The sequence below is a fragment of the Symphalangus syndactylus genome, chromosome 21 (genome assembly GCF_028878055.3).
Source record: "Symphalangus syndactylus isolate Jambi chromosome 21, NHGRI_mSymSyn1-v2.1_pri, whole genome shotgun sequence".
Classification (NCBI taxonomy): Eukaryota; Metazoa; Chordata; class Mammalia; order Primates; family Hylobatidae; genus Symphalangus; species Symphalangus syndactylus.
Genome location: NC_072443.2, coordinates 58594922 through 58610402, shown reverse-complemented (window position 1 = coordinate 58610402; position 15481 = coordinate 58594922). Strand labels below are relative to the sequence as shown.

At 46.1% G+C, this 15481-nt stretch overlaps 2 protein-coding genes and 1 pseudogene across 4 annotated transcripts in view; all 3 read left to right on the top strand.

The window, feature by feature from the left end:
- The window catches only part of IL17RE (interleukin 17 receptor E), an 89738-nt gene that overhangs the window by 52044 nt on the left and 22213 nt on the right, over window positions 1-15481 (top strand). The window lies entirely within an intron of this gene.
- LOC129471654 (large ribosomal subunit protein uL30-like) lies at window positions 5593-6419 on the top strand (annotated as a pseudogene).
- On the top strand, window positions 10625-13944 carry JAGN1 (jagunal homolog 1). 2 transcript variants are annotated; one of them, XM_055260584.2, is made up of 2 exons: window positions 10625-10902; window positions 12997-13944. In XM_055260584.2, exons 1-2 carry the CDS (start codon window positions 10814-10816, stop codon window positions 13457-13459), a joined length of 552 nt encoding a protein of 183 aa, XP_055116559.1. In that variant the 5' UTR covers window positions 10625-10813; the 3' UTR covers window positions 13460-13944. The 2 variants fall into 2 exon arrangements, with proteins under 2 accessions (XP_055116559.1, XP_055116560.1); XM_055260585.2 differs by lacking the exon at window positions 10625-10902 and adding an exon at window positions 11773-11931.

The window sequence follows — 15481 nt, the reverse complement described above, 5'->3', positions numbered from 1 at the left end:
TTTATAGGGTAGTGGTGAGGATTAGTGACAATAAAAGTAAAGGGGCACAGTGGTTCATGCCTATAATCCCAGGGTTTTGGGAGGCTGAGGCGGGAGGATTGCTTGAGGACAGGGGTTGGAGGACAGCCTGGGCAATAGAGTGAGACCTTGTCTCTGAAAAAAAAAAAAAAGAAAAGAAAAAAGTAGCCTGGGTGCCGTGGCTGACGCCTCTAATCCCAGCACTTTGGGAGGCCGAGGCAGGTGGATCACTTGAGGTCAGGAGTTTGAGACCAGCATGGCCAACATGGTGAAGCCCCGTCTCTACTAAAAATAAAAAAATGAGCCAGGCGTGGTGGTGTGTGCCTGTAATCCCAGCTACCTGGGAGGCTGAGGCAGGAGAATCGCTTGAGCCTGGGAGGCAGAGGTTGCAGTGAGCTTAGATCGCACCACTGCACTCCATTCTGGGCGACAGAGTGAGACCTTGTCTCAAAAAAAAAAAAAAAAAAAGGCCGGGCACGGTGGCTTACACCTCTAATCCTGGCACTTTGGGAGGCCGAGGTGTACAGATCACAAGGTCAAGAGTTCGAGACCAGCTTGGTCAATATGGCGAAACCCCCATCTCTACTAAATATACAAAAATTAGCCATGCATGGTGGCAGGTGCCTGAAATCCCAGCTACTCAGGAGGCTGAGGCAGGAGAATCACTTGAACCCAGGAGGCAGAAGTTGCAGTGAGCTGAGATCACGCCACTGCACTCCAGCCTGGGTGACAGAGCGAGACTCTGTCTCAAAAAAAAGAAAAAAAGTAAAGGCTTTGCAAACATAAACACTCAATAGATCGAAGTGATTATTAGTATTACTGATAATTTTTTATTTTTATTTTATTATTTTTAATTTTTTTGTCTTTTTCTCAATTTGATAATGTACATATTAAATCATAGCAGGGAGTAAGACAAGCTGAAATGTGGAGTGGTTAAGAGTGTAAGATCTATGACCCAGCAGTTCCACTTCTGTGTGTGTGTGTGTGTGTGTGTGCGTGTGGTGTGTCATATAGAGCACACCTGTTGTCCCAGATGCTCAGAACGAGGCTGATGCAGGAGGATCACTTGAGCCCAGGAATTAAAATTTAGCCTGAGTAACATAGGGAGACCCTGTCTTTACAAAAGAAAAGAAACAAAACCAAAACCAAACAAAATTACATATATGTGTGTGTGTATATATATATATATACACACACACATATATATACACACATACATATACAAAAGAAATGAAAAATATGTCTACACAAAAACTTGTATGTGAATATTCATAGGATTATTCATAATAGCCAAAAGGTAGAAACACATGAATGTTCAATTTATAAATCGATTTTTTAAATGTGCGTATCCATACATGGTATATTATTTGTCAAAAAGGATCCATACTACCACATGGAGGAACCTTGCAAACAGTAGAGAAAGTAGACAAAGCCAGTCACAGGAATCATATACATATTGTGTGATTCCACTTATATGAAATGTCTAGAATAGGCAAATCTATATAAAGACAAAATAGGGCCAGGCGCGGTGGCTCACACGTGTAATCACAGCACTTTGGGAGGATGAGGTAGGCGGATCACGAGGTCAGGAGATCGAGACCATCCTGGCTAACACGTCGAAACCCCGTCTCTACTAAAAATACAAAAAATTAGCCGGGCGTGGTGGCAGGCGCCTGTAGTCCCAGCTATTCGGGAGGCTGAGGCAGGAGAATGGTGTGAACCCGTGGGGCAGAGCTTGCGGTGAGCCGAGATTGCACCACTACACTCCAGCCTGGGCGACTGAGGGAGACTCCGCCTCAAAAAAAAAAAAAAAAAAAAAAAAAAAAAGACAAAATGGGGTTAGTGGTTGCTTCGGGCTGGGAGTAGGGGATGGGAGGGGAATGGGGAGTGGCTGCTAATTAGTACAGGGTTTCTTTTAGGGTTTTCTTTTTTTTTTTCTTTTCTTTTTTTTAAGACGGGAGTCTCGCTCTGTCGCCCACGCTGGAGTGCAGTGGCGCGATCTCTGCTCACTGCAAGCTCCGCCCCCCGGGTTCATGCCATTCTCCTGCCTCAGCCTCCAGAGTAGCTGGGATTACAGGCACCCGCCACCACGCCCGGCTAATTTTTTGTATTTTTAGTAGAGACAGGTTTTCACCGTGTTAGCCAGGATGGTCTCGATCTCCTGACCTCATGATCCGCCCGCCTGGGCATCCCTAAGTTCTGGGATTACAGGCATGAGCCACCGTGCCCGGACTTTTCTCTTTTCTTTCTTTCTTTTTTTTTTTTGAGACAGAGCCTTGCTTTGTCACCCAGGCTGGAGTGCAGTGGCAGGATCTCGGCTCACTGCAAGCTCCACCTCCCGGGTTCACGCCATTCTCCTGCCTCAGCCTCCCCAGTAGCTCGGACTACAGGTGCTTGCCACCATGCCTGGCTAATTTTTTTGTATTTTTAGTAGAGACGAGGTTTCACCGTGTTAGCCAGGATGGTCTCGATCTCCTGACCTCGTGATCTGCCTGCCTCAGCCTCCCAAAGTGCTGGGATTACAGGCGTGAACCACCGCGCCCGGCCTTCTTTTATTTTACTTTTTTTTTTGAGACAGAGTCTCGCTATGTCACCCAGGCTGGAGTGCAATGGCGCAATCTCAGTTTACAGCAAACTCCCCCTCCCACAGGCAAGTGCCACCACACCTAGCTAATTTTTGTATTTTTAGTAGAGACAAGGTTTCACCATGTTGGCCAGGCTGGTTTCGAACTCCTGACCTCAAGTGATCTGCCTGCCTCTGCCTCCCAAAGTGCTGGGATTACAGGCATGGACTACCGCGCCCGGCCAGGTTTCTTTCTTTTTTTTTTTAACCTATTAATTACAAACTATTTCAGTGATGGTTGCACAACCCTGTAAATATACTAGAAATCATTGACTTGTACACTTGAGTGGGTGATGTGAATTCTGTCTCAAGAAAGCTGTGTTTTCTAAAAAACGTTTAACCTCATCTTTCTTTTAACACAGGGTTTTTCACACTTTGGTGCATCAGAATCAGCTGGCAGATTTGTTAAAATTCAGATTGCTAGGCCCCACCCCAGAATTTCTCACTTAGTAAGTCTGGGGTGGTGCCTAGGAATTTGCATTACTAAAGGTTCCCAGGTGATTCAGAATCCATGGCTGCTCAGGGAGCCCACTTTGAGAACCAGTGGTCTAGCGCTAGCTGTGTGAGCTAACTTCTCTAAGCTTCAGTTTGATCCAACAACTGGGGATAAAAATAGCTCTACTGAATCTGGTTTCCATGAAGATTAAATGAGATAATTGTGAAATGTACTTGCTACAGAGTCTAGTGCATCCTTAGAGCTCAATAAACGGAAATTGTTATAATTTAGATCTAAATCCTTCCCTGGAGGGGCTCTCAGGCAACCATCATTCATTCATTCAGCAAATATTTATTAAGCACTTACTATATGCCAGTCCTTCTGGGGCTAAGAATACAACAGGAAACAAGACAGCCTTGTCCCACACTTCAAGGAGCTGACATTCCTGAGGAAGGTGGGAACTCAGACCATGAATAAATATGCAAATAAACAAAATAATTTCAGATAATGATGTTCTGGGAAGAAAACAAAACAAGGTGATATAATAACAACAGCTGGAGAGTTAGATTGGCCTGTGCGTTCAAGAAATGCCTCCAAGGCGGTGAGCTTTGAGGTAAATCCTGACTAAATCCTGGGGGATGATCGAGACAAAGGAAACATCATTGCAAAGGATTTGAGAAGGGAGCATGAAGAGAGAGTGAGGAGACAGGAACACAAACTTAAGGACAGACCAACAGCCAGGAGAAAGGTACAAGCAAAACCCTTTAGGGAAGAGGTTCTGGAGAAAGAGTCGGGGCCCCTCCCTTCAACAATCATGGCTCAAATATTTATTACACTGTGTACTTGGTGTCCTGAGATAGATAGGCCAATAGATGACTCAGGAGAGGTCTGGCCCTGACAGAAAACCAGACACAGAAAGACAAAGATAACCACGAGCTAAAGCCAGAGAGCACTGTCTGGGGATGAAGGATAAACCCGGGGATTCTTCATAGTGATTAAGAGAGGGAGATGGTTTTGGCTCCATTGGAATTTATCTATTCAACCAGCATTTCTTTCTTTTTAATTTTTTTTTCTTTTTTCTTTTAATAGAGATGGAGTTTTGCCATGTTCCCCAGGCTGGTCTCGAACTCCTGGGCTCAAGCGATCCTCCCGCCTCGAGCTCCCAAAGTGCTGGGATTACAGGCATTGAAATTTTTACACTATGCCAGACACTATGAGCTGCTGGGGACATGGATGACTTAGTTCTTGTCCCTGCCTTTGGGGAATTCACATTCCAGTGAGAAAGGCAATGTCTGAGCATGGTTCTCAAACTCTGTAGTGCATGAAAATCATCTGGGACACCTTGGATTGGAAAAGGACTGTAGCTACGACTCAAAATTGAGAAGCCACTAAATTTAAAAATATATTCTGCATGTTAAATTTATAACACCATGAATAAAAAGTCAAAAGACATAAAATAAATAGGGAAAATACTGTATATTCGAACTAATATCACAGACAAGAAGCTAGTCTCTCTCTTTCTCTCTCATTCTTTCCTCCCTACTCTATCTACATATAAATTAATGCCCGGGCGCGGTGGCTCATGCCTGTGATCCCAGCACTTTGGAAGGCCAAGGCAGGCGGATCATGAGGTCAGGAGATCAAGACCATCCTGGTTAACATGGTGAAACCCCGTCTCTACTAAAAAAATACAAAAAAATTAGCCAGGCGTGGTAGTGGGCGCCTGTAGTCCCAGCTACTCAGGAGGCTGAGGAAGGAGAATCGCTTGAACCCGGGAGGCAGAGGTTGCAGTGAGCCGAGAATGTACCACCGCACTCCAGCCTGGGCAACAACAGTGAAACTCCATCTCAAAAAAAAAAAAGAGTAAGGATGTTCTTTATGTTTCTTTATGATCTGGAGAAAACAGTCAAGGTATATTGTTCAGTCAAAACAAGGCAGGGTCAGGGCACAGTGGCTCACACCTGTAATCCCAGCAGTCTGTGAGGCCGAGGCAGGAGTATTGCTTGAGGCCAGGAGTTCAAGACCAGCCTGGGCAACATAGTAAGACCTTGTCTCTACAAAAAATACAAAAATTAGCTGGGTGTGGTGGCACACATCCCAGCTACTCAGGAGGCTGAGGTGGGAGGGCCCCTTGAGCCTAGGAGTTCAAGGTTGTAGTGAGACATGATTGTACCACTGCACTTCAGTCTGAGCAAGACCCTGTCTCTAAAAATATAAATAAAATAAGCCAGGGTGTGGTGGCTCATGCCTGTAATCCTAGCACTTTGGGAGGCTAAGGCAGGAGGTTTGCTTGAGGCCAAGAATTTGAGACCACCCTGGGCAACATAGCAAAACCCCCATCTCTACAAAAAATGTAAAATAAGCCAGGCATAGTGGTGCATGCCTATAATCCAAGTTACTCGCATGGCTGAGGCAGGAGGTTCACTTGAGCCCAGGAGGTCAAGGCTCAGTGAGCCATGATGGTACCACTGCACTCCAGCCTGGGCAACAGAGGAAGACCCTGTCTCAAAAAAAAATAATTAATTCTCTTTTTCCGGCTGGAACCATGGAGGGTGTAGAAGAGAAGAAGAAGGAGGTTCCTGCTGTGCCAGAAACCCTTAAGAAAAAGCGAAAGAATTTCGCAGAGCTGAAGATCAAGCACCTGAGAAAGAAATTTGCCCAAAAGATGCTTCAAAAGGCAAGGAGGAAGCTTATCTATGAAAAAGCAAAGCACTATCACAAGGAATATAGGCAAATGTACAGAACTGAAATTCGAATGGCGAGGATGGCAAGAAAAGCTGGCAACTTCTATGTACCTGCAGAACCCAAATTGGCGTTTGTCATCAGAATCAGAGGTATCAACGGCGTGAGCCCAAAGGTTCAAAAGGTGTTGCAGCTGCTTCGCCTTCGTCAAATCTTCAATGGAACCTTTGTGAAGCTCAACAAGGCTTCGATTAACATGCTGAGGATTGTAGAGCCATATATTGCATGGGGGTACCCCAATCTGAAGTCAGTAAATGAACTCGTGGTTATGGCAAAATCAATAAGAAGTGAATTGCTTTGACAGATAACGCTTTGATTGCTCAATCTCTTGGTAAATACAGCATCATCTGCATGGAGGATCTGATTCATGAGATCTATACTGTTGGAAAACGCTTCAAAGAGGCAAATAACTTCCTGTGGCCCTTCAAATTGTCTTCTCCACGAGGTGGAATGAAGAAAAAGACAACCCATTTTGTAGAAGGTGGAGATGCTGGCAACAGGGAGGACCAGATCAACAGGCTTATTAGAAGAATGAACTAAGGTGTCTACCATGATTATTTTTCTAAGCTGGTTGGTTAATAAACAGTACCTGCTCTCAAATTGAAAAAAAAAAAAAATTAAATAAAAAATAAAAATATCATTCTGAGAGTCTGTAGCTTCCCCAGGCTGCCGAGGAAATTCATGGCACAAAAACAGTTATGAACCTCTGCTCTAAACAGCTATGCCTTTGCATTAGCATCCTTTCCATATGACCATTTGTATTTTCTTTTTGAGACAGGGTCTTGTTCCGTTGCCCAGGCTGGAGTGCAATGGTGTAATCGTGGCTCACTGCAGCCTCAACCTGCTGGGCTCAAGCGATCCTCCCATCTCAGCCTCCTGAGTAGCTGAGACTACAGACATATGCCATCCTGCCTGGCTAATTTTATTTTTAGAGATAGGTTCTTGCTATGTCACCCAGGCTGATCTCGAGTTCCTGGACTCAAGCAATCCTCCTGCCTCAGCCTCCCAAAGTGCTGGGATTAAAGGCATGAGCCACCATGCTCAGGGTCTCATCATGTTGCCCAGGCTGGCCTCAAACTCCTGAACTCAAGCAATCTTCCCACCTCAGCCTCATGAGTAGCTGGGACTATAGGTACATGCCACCACAGCCAGCTTATTGTTTGGTTTTTGAACCATGTAAATGCATTACCTAGTCAACATTTTAAACTAAAAAGATATTCTTAGGCCCAGCTTTGGGGAATGATTCATTTGGGTTAGGGTGGGGCCCAGAAATCTGTGTTTTTAACAAGCATCCTGGATGAGTCTATCACAGATGGTTCTAGACCAGGCTTCACAGACAGCAAAAACGATGAAAACTAATATGGAAGCAGGTGATCCTTGGTGCAGTAAGATGGGTCCTAAAGGGTCAGCAGGATTTCCACAGGGCAAAGAAAGACATTCTAGAGAGCCTAGGGGGAGGTGACAAATATTCCTGGCCCATTTCCCCAGAGGTCCTGAACCCTCTTAGTTATCCCTCAGTGGGTCCTGAACCATTATCCCTTAAACAGGACAGTAACAGATCTGGTAGTAAAAATCCTCCAGCCCTAGGGTCACTTTGGTCTGAGTTCTTATAGTGCTATTGCTGCGTGATCCTGGGCAAGTCACTTCCCCTTTCTGAGCCTTAATTTTCCCTTGTGTAAGATAATGATAACAAAAGTAATTATCTCCAAGGGTATTGGAAAAAGAGAATGAGTTCACGTGTGTGAATATGCCTAGCATAGAGTAGGTACTCAATAAATGTTGCTGATTTCTTTTCTCTCACTCTGTCGCCCAGGCTGGAGTGCAACGGTATGATCTCTGCTCACTGCAACCTCTGCCCCCTGGGTTCAGGCGATTCTCCTGCCTCAGCCTCCCGAGTAGCTGGGACTACAGGCACATGCCACCACGCCCGGCTAATTTTTTGTATTTTTAGTAGAGACAGGGTTTCACCATGTTAGCCAGGCTGGTCTCGATCTCCTGACCTCGTGATCTGCCCGCCTCAGCCTCCCAAAGTGTTGGGATTACAGGTGTGAGCCACTGTGCCCAGCCTTTTTTCTTCTTATTATTATTTTTTTAATTTGAGACAGGATCTCACTCTGTTGCTCAGGCTGGAGTGCAGTGGTGTGATCTCAGGTCACTGCAACCTTCGCCTCCCGGGTTCAAGAGATTCTCCTGCCTCAGCTTCCCAAGTAGCTGGGACTACAGGCATGCACTACCACACCCTGATAATTTTTGTATTTCTTTTGGTAGAGACAGGGTTTCACCATGTTGCCAGGCTAGTCTTGAACTCCTGACCTCAAGTGATCCACCACCTCAGCCTCCCAAAGTGGGGATTACAGGTGTGAGCCGTGCCCGGCCAATGTTGCCGATTTCTTGCTTGCCTTTCTCAGATCCCAGCCACACAGACTCCCTTCCTAGTGTGAGCCCCTTGCTGGTCATATGTGCTCTTTTTTTTTTTTTTGTGAGACAGAGTCTTGCTCTGTCGCCCAGGTTGGAGTGCAGTGGCGTGATCTCGGCTCACTGCAAGCTCCGCCTCCCGGGTTCACGCCATTCTCCTACCTCAGCCTCCCAAGTAGCTGGAACTACAGGCGCCCGCCACCACGCCCGACTAATTTTTTTGTATTTTTAGTAGAGATGAGGTTTCACCGGATTAGCCAGGATGGTCTCAATCTCCTGACCTCGTGATCTGCCCGCCTCGGCCTCCCAAAGTGCTGGGATTACAGGCTTGAGCCACCGCGCCCGGCCATATGTGCTCTTGTTACCCACCTACAGATGTTAAATCCCAAGGAACTCAAATTCGTTCCTCTCTGTCCATTGCCACCTCCTAGCCCAAGCCACCCCTAGGATTGCCTGAATTACTGCAGTAGCCTTCAAGTGATTCCTCTGCTTCACCCTTGGCCCCTGCAAGCCATTCTCTACACAGCAACTAGATCTATCTATATTTATTTATTTATAGACAGTGTCTTGCTCTGTTGCCCGGAATGGAGTGCAGTGGTATAATCATGGCTCACTGTAACCTTGAACTCCTGGTCTCAAATGATTCTCCCACCTCATCCTCCCGAGTAGCCTGGACTACAGGCATGCACCACCATGCCAACTAATATTATTTTATTTTTTATTTTTGTAGAGACGGGAGTCTCACTATGCTGCCCAGGCTGATCTCCTGCCTTGGCCTCCCAAAGTGCTGAGATTACAGGCTTAAGGCACTGTGCCCCCACCTAGACCTATCTTTTAAAAATGCAGAACTGTGTTGTTTTCCTGGTTAAACCTTTTAGTGGTTCCCCAAACCCCCTGGGATAATGACTTAACGCTTTACTGAACCCTCCAAATGCTCCAGTCACTCTTAAGTTTCTCAGTTCTTTGAACAGCCAAGTGCTCTCTGGATTTGGGGCCTTCCCACGTGCTGTTCCCTCTGCCTGAAAAGCTCTTCTGTTCCCCACCTCTTTAGCTAATTCCCACTCAGGCTTCAGACGTCAGTCCAATTGCTGCCACTCCAGAGAGACTTTCCTAACCCTCCAGGTCAGGGAGAGAGACCTCATTTTTCCTCCCTCAGCCTCTTGTGTTTTCTTGTATTTCTTAGCTTCATGGGTACAAGTTCTTCCCCTGACTGGGCTGTCATTCCTCAGGGGAAATGGACCATGTTTACTTCTGTGTCCCCAGGTCATAGCAGAGCATCCTGGTGCATAGTGGATGCTCACTATACATGCTTTTTTCTTTCTTTTTTTCTTTATTCGGATAACATCTTTCTTTAAAGTTTTGCTTAGTATTTTGTTATTGTGGTAAAATGCACACAACATAAAACTTACTATGTTAATCATTTTTAAGTGTACAGTTCAGTGGCATTAAGCACATACATATAGTTGTGCAGTCAGCACCACCATCCATCTCTAGAACTTTTTTCATCTTCCCAAACTGAAGCTCTGTACCAATTAAACACTAGCTCCCCATTCTCTGTCCACCCCTCAAGCTTCTGGCAATGGTCATTCCTACTTTGTCTCTACAGATAAAGTTTATTTGGAAATAATTTTTCTTTCATGGCCTTGACATTTTTGAAGAGTACAGTCCAGCTCTCTTCTAGAATGTCCCTCCGTCTGGATTTATGTAATTTCTTCATGATTAGATTCAGTTAGGTATTTTTGGCAGAAACATCACAGAAGTGATGCTGTATCCTCAGTCTATTAAAAGAGGCACAAGATATCAGTTTATCTCATTTTTGATCAAATTAACTATTTGGTTAAGGGGGACAAGCCAGATTTCCTGAGAGGTTCCCTTTTTCTCTTTGCAATGATTAAATGTGAGAAACTTATTTTGACACAGAGTCTCACTCTGCACTCTGTCCCCCAGGCTGGAATGCAGTGGCACAATCTCCACTTACTGCAACCCCTGCCTCCCTGGCTCAAGCGATTCTCCTGCCTCAGCCACCCAAGTAGCTGGGATTACAGGAACCCGCCACCACACCCGGCTAATTTTTGTATTTTTAGTAGAGACGGGATTTCACCATGTTGCTCAGGCTGGTCTTGAACTCCTAACATCAAGTGATCCACCCACCTCGGCCTTCCAAAGTGCTGGGATTAAAGGCATGAGACTGTGTGAATGATGTGTGCTCCAGGGAAAGTCACAGAATGTATCAGTTTCCCCCTCTTTAAAGTGTGGACAGAGGTATCCTAAACTGATATTACGTCTTAAGAAAGTAAAAGCGTTCAAGAGGCCTCTGGGCGCCAGCAAAAGAGGCTGGGGATTAATTTCCTGCGCGCTCCACGGGAGGCGGGGCTGGGCTGGGCGGGGGCGAGAGGGAACGAGGGCGCCTGCGCGGAGAGGGGCGACCACAGAGTCGGTCCTCCAGAGACAGCGAGGCCGGAAGTTCTCTTCACAGAGCCGCGCGGCTGCGGCGGCGCAAATAGGGTCCTTGGGTCGTTTGGCGCTGTCGTTGCGGTACCAGGTCTGTGTGAGGGTTTCGGGGGTTCTGGGCAGGCACAATGGCGTCTCGAGCAGGCCCGCGAGCGGCCGGCACCGACGGCAGCGACTTTCAGCACCGGGAGCGCGTCGCCATGCACTACCAGATGAGGTATGAAGTGAGGCGAGGAGCACGGAGGCTTTCTCCCCTGCTGGAGCCTGCGGGGCTTCGGAGGCGACGTCCGCCCGGCCTCAGGGTCTTGCTCCCCAGCCAGCCCCGGCTCACCTGCCAAGTCCCCTCGTCCCGTGACGGCTTCAGGCCTGTCCCCCATCCTGGAAAGCCCCGTGGCCCCCGCGAGCTCCACCCCTCAATCTGCCCGGTGCCTTGAGGGGATCCAGCCCCGCGTGGGCTGCCGCCCTGCGTGGGCTCCCGAGTCACGTCGATGCTGGCCCCGCTGTATCACCTTCGAAACCGAATTTATAATTTGAGCCTCACCTTCCTCGTCTGTAGAGGGAGAGAATAATCTGCCTTTTAGGTTTTGGTGAAAGATTAATCAGTAATTCGTGTAAAGAAAGTAGCATAAGGCCTATCACGTATTATTTGGTAGATGTTATATTTTGGGCCGTTTGGGGGGATATAGACAGTAAAAGGCAGCCTTTCCTAAGGATGCCTTGCCTAAAATGAATTTTATAAACACTCCCACGTAAGGGGTATTTCTACATTCGATTACTAGTTCGACAAATACTGAGCTTCCAAATATCATACACTGCCAGACACTAGGTTATAATAGTGAGCAAAAGCAGACATGGTCTTTGTATGCATGTTATACCTTCAATGAACAATTTTATTAAAAAAAAAAAACAAACCCTGCCTTCATGGAGCTTGAAGTCTAGGGGAGACTTTTTTTTTTTCAACCTTTCCACATTTTCTACAATAAATATTTTAAATAAAAATTTTAAAATTTTTACTTCCTTAAATCCATTGACCTCTCCCAGGATGTTCTTCACATCTTTCTTTCCAGAGTTTTGAAGAATGACAAGCTCTTTGAACTCTCATTTCTTTCACATCTCGAGGCCCCGGCTGAAGGGGGGCCTCACAACTTAAGCAGGTGTTTTCATGCCAGCCCAGAGTAGAAACATTGCTCTTAGGGATATGAGGAGGATACATCTGGGACGTGAGAGAATTAGAGGAATAAGATAAGTATGTACTTCCTTTGGATGAAAAATCTAGCTGGAGAAGTATGGGCAGCCTGAGTACCTTTCCTCTCTGCCAATACCTTCTGCCTTCAGGCTTTAACCCTATGGTGCAGAGTCCTCTTGCTAAACACAGCTCTGAGCTACCCTTCTGCCTTATTATTATTTTTTTTTATTTATTTATTTTTGAGACGGAGTCATGCTCTGTCACCCAGGCTGGAGTGCAGTGGCGCGATCTCAGCTCACTTGTAAGCTCGGCCTCCTGGGTTCACGCCATTCTCAGCCTCAGCCTTCCGAGTAGCTGGGACTACAGGCGCCTGCCACCACGCCCGGCTAATTTTTTTTGTATTTTTAGTAGAGACGGGGTTTCACCTTGTCAGCCAGGATGGTCTCGATCTCCTGACCTCGTGATTAGCCCGCCTCGGCCCCCCAAAGTGCTGAGATTACAGGCGTCAGCCACCGCACCAGGCCCTGCCTTTTTATTGTTAGTATTGTTATTTTTTTTTATAGAGATGGGGTCTCATTTTGTTGCCAGGCTGGTCTCAAACTCCTGAGCTCAAGCAGTCCTCCTGCTTCAGCCTACCAAAGTGCTTGGATTAGAGTTGTGAGCCACCATGCCCAGCCTCTTCTGCCTTTAACTCTCATAGTCTTTGCGATTCATATCCCACTACCTCTCTCCCGCTAACGATATGTTCCTGCCACACGTAACCACTTGCTTTCCTGGAACACAGATACTTGGGCCTTTTTGCCTGCATGCTCCTGCATGGGATGCCCATCTTCACTCATTCCTGAGCCTAGTTCAGATATCACCTGCCTCTAGATAGCCATCTCTGACATTCCATGCCAGGCAGAGTTGATTCCTCCTTCCTGTGATCCCATATATTTGGGAACATACATTTACTAGAACTTTTTCACTTCATTTTCTAATTACTTTTTCCTCCTCTGTTCTTTGTGCCTGGCTTCTAGGCTGTTTTATTCAAATTTGTATCCCAGTGTCCAGTACAGTTGCCTGGCATATAGTTGGTGGTAAGAAAAATTTGAAAGATACTTCTCCCTCTGCTCTGCCCCACAGTGTGACCCTGAAGTATGAAATCAAGAAGCTGATCTACGTACATCTGGTCATATGGCTGCTGCTGGTTGCCAAGATGAGCGTGGGACACCTGAGGCTCTTGTCACATGATCAGGTGGCCATGCCCTATCAGTGGGAATACCCGTATTTGCTGAGCATTTTGCCCTCTCTCTTGGGCCTTCTCTCCTTTCCCCGCAACAACATTAGCTACCTGGTGCTCTCCATGATCAGCATGGGACTCTTTTCCATCGCTCCACTCATTTATGGCAGCATGGAGATGTTCCCTGCTGCACAGCAGCTCTACCGCCATGGCAAGGCCTACCGTTTCCTCTTTGGTTTTTCTGCCGTTTCCGTCATGTATCTGGTGTTGGTGTTGGCAGTCCAAGTGCATGCCTGGCAGTTGTACTACAGCAAGAAGCTTCTAGACTCTTGGTTCACCAGCACACAAGAGAAGAAGCATAAATGAAGCCTCATGGACTGCTCTTTGGGGTGAAGCCTGGACTTCCCGTTGAATGAAAGGACAGTAGTACAGCGGTCCTAAAATCCCTTCTGGTGATTTTAGCAGCTGTGATGTTGGTACCTGATGCAGACCAGGCCAAAGTTCTGGAAAGCTCCTGTTGCCATCTGCTGAGGTGGCAAAACTATAATTTATTCCTGGTTGGCTAGAACTGGGTGACCAACGGCTATGAAACAAACTTCAGCTGTTTGAAGTTGAACTTTGAGGTTTTTCTTTAAGAATGAGCTTCATCCTTGCCTCCACTCAGTCATTCTCCCCATTTCCATCCATTACCCCTTAGCCATTGAGACTGAAGGAAATAGGGAATAAATCAAATTACTTCATCTCTAGGTCATGGGTCAGGAAACATTTGGGAAGCTGCTCCCTTGGCAGGCTGTGGTCTCTTCTGCAAAGCATTTTAATTAAAAACCTCAATAAAGATGGCCCTGCCCACACTGTGCTTTGTATTTGGGGCTTGATAGAGTGAAAGGTGTGTTGCTTGAAAGGTGTGGCCTTAGACACTAGGAGATGATGGGTAGAAGCTCCTTGAGAAACCTAGCAGTGGCCATAGAGAAGTAGACTGGGTATGGGGAACCTAAGTCATAGTTCTAACCTACAGCTGATTGGTAAGAGCTATGGGCCAGACATTTAATCTCTCCATCTATGAAATAGTCCATTCTCATTTATCTAGCTTAGGTTTTGGGCTCTTCTTTTAGTTGGATATTCACATTTATCATTCAGTGTTAACTGAGTATCAGTTTTGAGTCTACTACTGTATAATGGCATCTAAAAGAATTTTAAAGTACCTCTGTTTATAGGGATTTACAATCTAGTAGAAACTTGTTATTCATGTGAAACAGTGAACATAATATGATGTGGAGCAAGTACATTAAAAACAGGAAGGGAGAGATTTGTGATTAAAGGCCCTTTCACACCTAAAATTCTGACACAGTATTGATTGCATGAAAGATAATGTGTCTCTTTGCACTTGATTTGATTGTCTCTGGATGATGCCCAGAACTGTAACTGCAGAGCTCTGCCCTCTCCAGAGTTGTAGTCATTATTTTGTTCTATAATCATTGTGTATGTACTTAGTCATTACTGAGTCACTTTTTTTTTTTTTTTTTATTTGAGATGGAGTCTTGCTGAGTCACCCAGGCTGGAGTGCAGTGGCGCTAGCTCGGCCCACTGCAAGCCCCGCCTCCCGGGTTCATGCCATTCTCCTGCCTCAGCCTCCCAAGTAGCTGGGACTACAGGCGCCCGCCACCACGCCTGGCTAATTTTTTTGTATTTTTCGTAGAGACAGGGTTTCATCATGTTAGCCAGGATGCTGTCGATCTCCTGACCTCATGATTCGCCCTCCTCAACCTCCCAAATTGCTGTGATTATAGGCATGAGCCACCATGCCCAGCCTTTTTTTTTTTTTTTAAGGCGGGGTTTCATTCCCCTCACCCAAGTTGGAGTGCAGTAGCACCATCTTGGCTTGCCTCTACCTACCAGGCTCAAGCGATTCTCCTGCCTCAGCCTCTCAAAGTGCTTGTATTACAGGTGTGAGCCATCGTGCCTGGCTGGCAGTACTTATAACTCTGAAACCTCTTCCTTTAGATTCAAAATAAGTATGTCCCAAACAGACCTTCGTCTTTCTGCCTCTTACCCATTCCTCTTCCTGCATCCCTTTGTTCAAGTGAGTATACCAAGAGTACAGCTCTGGATCATCTGTTCCATGATCATTAATCCCTAGTATGATCTTTAGTGCAACTTAAATGCCTTAAGCTCTGAGGTTTCCAAAGTCCCAATCCACCAGTCGTGCATTATCTCCCGATACTCCCAGTCTCATGCTGTCTTAGTCAACTAAACCTCTTAGGGATCCCCATGTAGGTTTCATGGTTTCCCAGTTTCCTTTGCTTAAAAATATCCCTTTTCTATTTTTATACTGCTTTATTAATTATCCTTTAAGGCCCAGTTAACATGGTAGTTCTTGAGCTTTCTGGT